Below are 8,921 nucleotides of genomic sequence, written 5' to 3'. Positions count from 1 at the left end.
GGAGGGAGGGAGGGAGGGAGGAAGGAAGGAAGGAAGGAAGGAAGGAAGGAAGGAAGGAAGGAAGGAAGGAAGGAAGGAAGGAAGGAAGGAAAGAAAGAAAGGTTCAAATATTGGTTGTTGGTTGGCCTTGTCAATGTGACACAAACTTAGACACATTTGAGAAGAGTCCAGCACAATTGAGACAATGCGTCTATAAGAACGGCCCGCAGTCAATCCTGTAGTCAAGGCACTTTCATTATTATTGATTGATAAGGGAAGACTGAACCCATTTTGAATGGTACAGCCCCTGGGTACACCGAACAAGGGCGTATAAGAGAACAGGTTGAGCGCGTCATGAGGAGCAAGTCACCAGCAGTATTCCTCCATGGCCTGTTTCAGTTCCCACCTCCAGGCTCCTACTCTACTTAAGTTCCTGTCCTGATTTAACTCAGTGATGGACTGTGACCTGGACGTGTAGGACAAAATAAACCCTTTCCTCCCCGGGTTGCTTTTGGTCCTGGAGTTTTACCACATCAATAGAAACCATAACTAAAATATTGGGAATCTTTTTCATAGATGAAATAGTTAACTGAGATACTACTAGAAATCTAGGCTTGCGCTTGGTCTATAGCAGATGATCTGATATCACGATACATATCTATGAGAAATGAACCAAGATACAAGACAAAAGGCAGAGGTGAGAAGTGAAGAGCCCAGGCTATTGAGCTAGCTGGTGATTTGAATACTTGAAATGCCCCATCCAAGCAAGTGCTGGAGCAAGATCACGCACTTGTCAACAGCAGCTGCACAGGCACCAGATGGACTGAGGCAACTCCAAAGTCCACAGTGTTCCACCTTTGCAAGACCTTTCTGCATGGATTTCTGCTTCCGTGCAAGAAGAGCCTGGCTCTCAACAGGCATGGTGTGACATGAGCTACCAACAGAAAATAGTTCCCTCCACCTTTCCACTGTCAATAGAAGTAGAGAGGTCTGCTTGGGACTATGGTCTATTTGAAAAACTGCTTAAAACCCAGGACATGTCCAGGACTGCAAAATAAAACAAAACAAATACACACACACACACACACACACACACACACACACGTTCAGTTCCTGAATGTCACAGGAGCTGTATAGATGTGAAACCAAAGACTTGCTCCCATTCCCCCCACAAACAAGAGCTCTCCACTGCCAGGGAGCGCCATGGTCATGGGTTTTTTTCCTTTTAACTTTGTTTGATTGTTTGTTTGTTTAGAGTAGGGCCTCATTTAGCCCAGGTTGGCCTTGAGCTTACTATGTACCTTGAATTTCTGATCTTCCTGTCTCCAACTCCTTTGTTGTCAAACAAAGTCCAGTAATGCAGTCATGTGAAGAAATTTCTGAGTGCTTGTGAGAAAACTCCAAGAAAACAAGACAAGAGCCTTATGTCTTCAGTTTCCTTAAAACACAGAACTGTTCTTGGAATGTGTTTTCCTGCTCCTCCCAGGAAGTGCGAGTTTACGTCAGATTACTCATTATTGCTATCCAATTAGATGTTTAAACTATACTTTATATACCTCTGTGGGAAAACATGTCTTTGCCAAGTGTGTCTTGTCCTTGTAATCGATAGAGATTGAATTTGTGAGAACCTTACTCATGTGATTTTCCCTTAACCCTCAGAGTCTAAACTGTCTGATGCTCTGAATAAACTTGGCTGTTGTATGTGACCAGTCTGTCTCAATTAGTGGCTCCATTCCCTGATGTTCCAAGGCTCAAGCGCTGGGACATGTGACACTCTGTGGTAGGATCACAGCCCTGTGACACCACATTCAGTCTACACAGGGCTGGGAATGGAACTCAGGATTTCAAGCATATTAGACCAGCACTCTCCCAATTAAATATCCCAAGCCCTTTGGGATCCTTTCTCTAGGCCACTGTGTCCTGGTTCTACACTGCAGGGAAGGGTTTTCTAAGTCATCTAGACTAAAGGTCACAAACCCACATGCCAGGAACATTAAACAGATCACAAGTCCCGGGGATTGGAGTCAGCTGGGGATCCTGTCCTTCCATGTACAGGAGGTCTGCCAGTGGGCTCCAGCTACCACTGAGCGACTAGGGCTTATTATTATTATTATTATTATTATTATTATTATTATTATTATTATGTCAGAACCAAGAAAACATATTCGGCAGCCAAATACAGCCCCAGAAAGGCAGTCATACCCTAGACAAGCAGAGCAGAGGTTCCCACCTGCCTATCAAGGACATCATGATAATAGCCAAATGCAGTTTTATTTCCAGACACTGCTAACCTGAAGAGTTTACACTTCCTCAAATAAGGAGATTCTAAAAGCACAAAAATGGTCATAAAACACATACAGATTTACCATCATTAGAGAGCAAACTCTTGAAAGTGCTCCCCGCCCCCCAACACACACCTGCAGCCATCTGAAGGTTGTGGTTCCATGAGCTGTATTCAGTCACACAGCCCTTCAGGACTAGACTCCTTGTCTCTACCAGACAAGGCAGAGGCTGCCCCTAAGACAACGACTGGAGGCCCAGCACAGCCTGTACAATGTCCCAGAATAATGATATCAAAACACATTTTTAAAAAAACCAATCATCTTTCCCTCAAACTTTCACAGAAGCTTGAGAAAGAAGCCTGGATGATCCACCCCCTACCCAAACACACTTTCCACTGTGTCCGCAGTGAAGGCCTCCTCATGGTCTGGTGGATTTTAGGCTTTGTTGCAATGCTGGGTAACAAGACGCTCTGAGAAGGTGTGTTCTCCCTATCCACCCCTTGACTCTCCTGGGTTCTTTAAGCAAAGCATCTGTTTCCCTCCCTCCCCTCTTCCCAACCTTCTTCCTTTCCCCATCCAGATACCTATGTGGATACACTCCCTGCATCCTCTTTCCCTCTTTTTCCCCCTCCCACCAGCAGCTGGCTCGATATGACCAAGCACGAGCTCTCTTCTCACTTCTGCTCTTAAATTACCCTAGTAGTTAAGGACAGCCGACCTAACTAGGGAGCACAGGGCTCACAAACTCCAGACCCAGCATGGGACAGGCCTGAGCCCTAAGTGAACAGGTGAACACAGGTATTCTGAAGAGATAACAGTGGGTGGAGAGATAGGTCTGGATTTCACTCAGGATGTCTGTGGCCATAAACACAAGGCATGCTGGATCCAGCTACACAGACCATGCACTGCACATTGCCATAGGACACCAATCGAAAAAGAGCAGGCTGCAAGCAGCCCCCTCTGGAGCTGTGTAACAGAGAAGTCCAGAGAGTAAATAGCAGCCCAGGGTGCACATGGAGATCCATCAAGCTCAACTTTCAATTCGTGTACCAATTAGTAAATAGCTAACTACCCTTCCCTGACTGAGCATGCCAGGAAACCACTCATAACTTTCCAACAGCAAGAAGTTAACAGAAATTGCTAATCCTCAGCTCTAGGGAGGGGCTGAGAAAGCCATGTGCTGTGGTTTAACAAAAGAATCTGTAGCAAGCATTCTGGAAGCCGAAAAGGAGGATCAAGAGTTCATCAAGGCTGGCCGATAAACGTCAGGAAACTCAAGAAACTAACAAGACTCAGGAAGGTTCAACACTTAGAAGACTGTTCTATAAGCAATGAGCAAGTCTGAGGGAGAGGAAGCTCTTCAATAGAACTCTCAGCGAATTGGATAGCGAGCTATAGGGATGCTGCTTGCCCAAGTCATTGCCCTTGCTGGGGTGGGCTGGCTTTGTGGCTTCCATACTCCTCTCATCCTGATTCCTCTAAGTACTCTTCAAGAAACGCATTGGTTCACCAAACTACACTTGGATAGACCATTCATTACTTTAGAATGTTGTGGGGATGCTACCTTCAGTAAGTATATGCTGTTCGTATCTCCGCAGGAAAAGTTATACTGCACTGACCTACACGGGGAGAGTCTTTCTAGAAGGAAGAAAAGGGAGTGGGGAAGGAGTGGAAAGGAAGAGATGGAGAGAGGAAAGGAGGGAGATAGGGGACCTAGCAAAAACATCTGGAACTTAAGATTAAAAAAAAAAAAAACCCACAAACTGGGCAATGGTGGTGCACACCTTTACTCCCAGCACTTGGGAGGCAGGCAAATCTACTTGAGTCTGAGGCCATCCTGGTCTACAGACTGAGTTCCAGGATAGGCAGGGCTACATGGAGAAACTCTATCTTGGCAAAAAATAAAATTAAGTTAAAAAAATAAAATAAAGTAAAAAACAGGCCCTGACTGGATGGGAGGAAGGGGATAGTTTTTAAGCTTCTGCTTCCAGTTCCAGCTCTGCCTAAGAAAATCACAAATGAGGGCACACATATGGCCCCTGTGCGACCCAAGACAGTGGGAACTCTGATGCTGCCTTTTCCTTACCATTGTTTATAAGAACACAGGGACAAGGCCCTCACTCACGGGTAACCTGACAGCTCACTGAATTTACAACAGCCCCTTTGCCAACCCGTGGAATCCCATATCACTAACCAAAGTCAAGTTGGCACTCGGGGACACGTACCTTGTGCTCCTCCTTCATCACCTGTTCAATGAGCTCAGATTTCACTGGAGGCTTCGAGTACTGGCCAGAGAGGAGGCCATGTCCCAACTTAGTCCTAGCCAGGAGAGAGACAAACAATAAAGAGGCCACTGCTGTTTCCCAAAGAGATGTGAAGATGACCCATGAGTTCTTGTAGCGGGGCTGCTCTCTATCCGGACTCCTCACAAACAGCTTGGTATTCTGACTCCACTGTCAAAGTTTCCTCAGAACTTTATAACTTTATTAATCTCTTCTTATAAAGGTAACACACACACACACTCTAGAACACTTAAAAATACAGAAAATAAAGAAGAAAAAAGAATTGCCTTCAACTCAGCAGTAACCAATGCAAACACCCCACCGGAGACTTAAAACACAGCACTGGGCACTTACATCTGTGTGTTGAAGTCCTGCGTTGGATCTAACGGTGAGTAGTCAAATATCCTTGGGAGGTTTCCTACATACCTAGGAGACAACAGCATAGTCACCACATAGAAATGGGACAACAGACGCAAGTGGTCACTCTACAGCCATCCAGCTGAGGAAAAGCTTTCCTGAGTTCCTCCCTCAGAGCAGACTCTTGAGCTATCCCCAAATCAGGACGCTTCCATCAATGAGTTTCATCCTCCTTAGAGTAGCACCCTTCAGATGTGCCAATCTCCTCACCTGAGACACAAGCTTAAGATTTCGAATTCTGCCAACAGTCCCCCACATCACTCGGACATATCAGAAACCATGTTGACACAATCACTGCTTCAAAGACAAATGGCATCCAGCAAATGGGGAGGCTAAGGCAAGAGGGTTGCAAGTTCAAAGCCAGCCTTCTTGTACTACACTGTAAGACCCTGCCCCATGCAAAACAGGTAAGGTTATTGACAGCCTTCTTCTTTAGCCAAAGTGATGGGCATATCCTAAACTCTGCCTAACTCAGTTGCAGACTTCCTCCTCTGTCTTCATAGAGTCTTTTTCTTGCATGTGAATTCCGATCTATCACTCTATTGAAAGTCCCCATCCTCAGTAACAGACCATTACGGCCTAACATCAATAATAATCTGACTAGAATTTGTTCAGAATGATGTTCCCTCACAATGATGTTCCTTCCCTAACCCTGACCATGTTCTTGGTTAAAAATCTCTACTTGTCCTCGTTGGAGTCCTGGCCAAGCCCTCACCATGGTCCGTCTTGAATAGAGATCTGCTATATTATCTTAGCAAGTATTCACATAACATTTTCCTTTAGTGATGGGAATCATGTCAATCATTTCAACATGAAGGTATCAGCAATGACACCTACCCTAACTACCTTTCTTGAGGTAAGGCTTCCTGTGTGGCTGAGGAATTCTTCATTACAACCCTATGACCAAGGGGTTAACATTGTCATTACCCTATGAGAGAAATAAGAACTGGGGTATCACTTTCCTAGGTAGCATCCAAGGTACCCATGAGTAAGTGCTGGAGCCCAAGATGCCACCACACGCGCGCGCACACACACACACACACACACACACACACACACACTCATCAAAGCTGAGTTCTGAAACTTTGCAGGCTGTTGCAGTTTGGCTACCCTTTCTCCCAGCAGACCACAATCTTAACCAAACAGTACTAGCCTTAACTCTGACATCTGATATTAACATGTCATCCCTCCTCTCTCACAGTTCACTGCCTCTTCACCCTCTCTACTTTTTGGTGTTGTTTTCTTGTGACTTGAGACAAGGTGTTGTCACTCTACAGCCCAGGCTGACCTCTGGTCTCCTTGCCCACTTCTCTGATCTCATTTGTAAGCTCTCTACCCTGTCCAGGATGCTCTAGCTATTCATCATCCTCACCCCTGCTTCAAGACCAGGCCACCACTGTCTCTTTTCCAGATGCTTGGTAACTTTCTCAGGTCTGTTGGACGCCTCCTCCCCAGACTGGGCAAAAGGAAGAATGGCAACTCACCATCACCCTCCCAGTTCCCTGCTGACAGCTCAACTTCTTACCCTCCATCGCTAGCTGGAATTACTCTTACATAATTCTGCATGATTATCTGTGACTGAAGAGCTCATACTAAATGTGAAGACAGAGACTCCATGTAGACAGTATCTACAAGTAACAGAATAGTGTCTGACATGTTTGGGACACAGCTACCAAATGAACAGACTCATATCATCTGTGAACTTAAGGTCCCAGGAAAAAGAAAAGCTGTTCCTGAGTTACATATTCTACAAGCAAATGACTGAACTTAAAAGATTATGGAGAGTTAAAATGTAACAGACCAGAGCTAAATTATCTTGGGCTATTTTTAGTTCCTTTGAAAGCCATTCATTGACCATTCTTGTAATACATCTAACCTAACAGCCTGGAACTATTCAGGTCTTTACAATGTATTCTTAGTAGACTGTTAGCATCCACAAATCCCAAAGCTAAAATGTCATCAGACAGTATCTATAGCAGAGATGTCCCCTCTTTGCTGTGACCTGTGTACCTGTAGGCCTCAACAACACTTTGGATTTATGACTTTTTTTGTTCTCTAACTAATAAATTCTCATATGACCAGTTCACAGTGAGCTTGTCTTTTGGGGCAACCTGAATACATGGTTTTTGGACATAGTCACACATTTGACCCAAGAGTAAACAATCTGTATTCCCTTGGAGATAAGAATTATGCTTCCACACTGAAGTGTCTCATCACCAATTTCATCAAATGATTACCAATAACCAAACAGGAAATGTACTACCAAACTTGGATGCCTGTCTCCGAAGGCCACATGTTGTTTAAGGCTGGTTCCCCAGCCTGTGGCATTATTGGAAAGTAGGGCCTCGTGTGAAGACAAAATCACTGGGGAAGTGCCTTCAAGAGTCAGTGGGAGTTCTTCACACCTCACAAAGCACCCATGAATGACTGTTATCCACCACACATTATTGCTACCGTGTACTATGTATACTGGTTGGTTCTGTGTGTCAACTTGACATAAGCAAAAGTCATCAAAAAGGAAGGAGCCTCCATTGAAGAAATGTCTCCATAAGATCCACTGTAGGGCATTTTCTCAATTAGTGATCATGGAGAAGGCCCCAGCCTATTATGGGTGGTGCTATCCCTGGGCTGGTGTTTCTGGGGTTTATAAGAAGCAGGCCGAGCAAGCCATGTGAAGCAAGCCATTAGTAGCACCCCTACATTGCCTCTGCAACAGTTCCTACCTCCGGGTTCAAGTCCTGCTTTAATTTAGTTCCTGTCCTGAGTTTCTCCAGTGATGGCCTATGCTCTAGAAGTGGAAACCGGATAAACCCTTTCCTCCCCAATTCGCTGGGTTTTTTGGTTGGGTGGGTGGGTGGTTGATTGGGTGAGTGGTTGGGTGGTTGGGTGGGTGGGTGGGTAGGTGGTTTGATTATGGTGCTTTATCACAGCAATAGAAACCTTAACTAAGACACTATCACATCAAAGGCCCAAAGCAGTGGGGTCAATTGACCAGGAATAGAGGGAGGTCTAAGTCTTACATGCGAAACACAGGCATAAGTTACATGTTCATTAAAGAAAAATATACAAAGTTAATTATTTGTCAACCTTCACAATGTGAAAAAAAAATTCCTAGATAACAAAACACTAAAAATGTTGAAATTTGAAAGAGCACAAGTTTCTTAGCACTTCACACTCTCTGTCCCTCTCTTCCATCCCTTCCACTAATCTGTATCTGTCCCCTCTGACAACCTTCTTCACTTTCCCTTCATGGGATAGACCACATTGATAACTATATTCTTATGCTTATCTACAGAATGTCTGTCTTTGTGTGTTCCCTCAGGCCAAATACCAGACCCTTGAGTTTACTCTTGAATCACACACACACACACACACACACACACACACACACACATGCATGCACACGCACACACCTAAACATAACATAGCTTATTCTTTGCTGGAAAGTTGTAAAGTCTCTTTGAAAAAAAATCACAATATATTTCCAAAGCCAGAAGACAGCATAAGTGGTTCTGAGAGGAAAGAGGAGGCTATCTGACCTGACATACATCTAATGACACACTGTATAGCTACTAGACCTCAGCTGCATGCGGGTAAAATACCACCCTGTTCTGTTCCTAGCATGCTCCCTGCTGGTCAGCCTATCTGGGTATATCTTCCACACTTAACCCACTGTGGAAACCTACCCGCTGTAAACTCCTCGGCTGTGAGGCTTCTTGTCCTAAGCAGAAGCTAAGCAGAAAATGCGCACAGACATGGCAACTTATAGGGAGAGGCATAGAGGAAAGAGGCCACCTTGTACCTGCAGAACTAGGAAGCACCCTAAATTTCGAGAAGAGTCAACTTTTCCAATTCATAAAGATGAATGATTTTAAATCTATCATCCACATATAAGAAGCAGTGATAAGCCGGGCGTGGTGGCGCACGCCTTTAATCCCAGCACTCGGGAGGCAGAGGCAGG

General features: G+C 44.8%; 1 protein-coding gene across 1 annotated transcript in view; it reads right to left on the bottom strand.

The window, feature by feature from the left end:
* Usp13 (ubiquitin specific peptidase 13) overlaps positions 1-8,921 on the bottom strand; it is a 109,875-nt gene that overhangs the window by 41,769 nt on the left and 59,185 nt on the right. Inside the window, exons 9-10 of the mRNA XM_021158246.2 lie at positions 4,898-4,969; positions 4,487-4,580 (exon numbers count right to left, since the gene is read on the bottom strand). Coding sequence (XP_021013905.1) covers positions 4,487-4,580; positions 4,898-4,969 — 166 coding nt within the window. The remainder of the gene's footprint in view (positions 1-4,486; positions 4,581-4,897; positions 4,970-8,921) is intronic.

The sequence above is a fragment of the Mus caroli genome, chromosome 3 (genome assembly GCF_900094665.2).
Source record: "Mus caroli chromosome 3, CAROLI_EIJ_v1.1, whole genome shotgun sequence".
Classification (NCBI taxonomy): domain Eukaryota; kingdom Metazoa; phylum Chordata; class Mammalia; order Rodentia; family Muridae; genus Mus; species Mus caroli.
The sequence above is the reverse complement of the archived record's forward strand: the minus strand, read 5'-3'. Positions and strand labels throughout refer to the sequence as shown.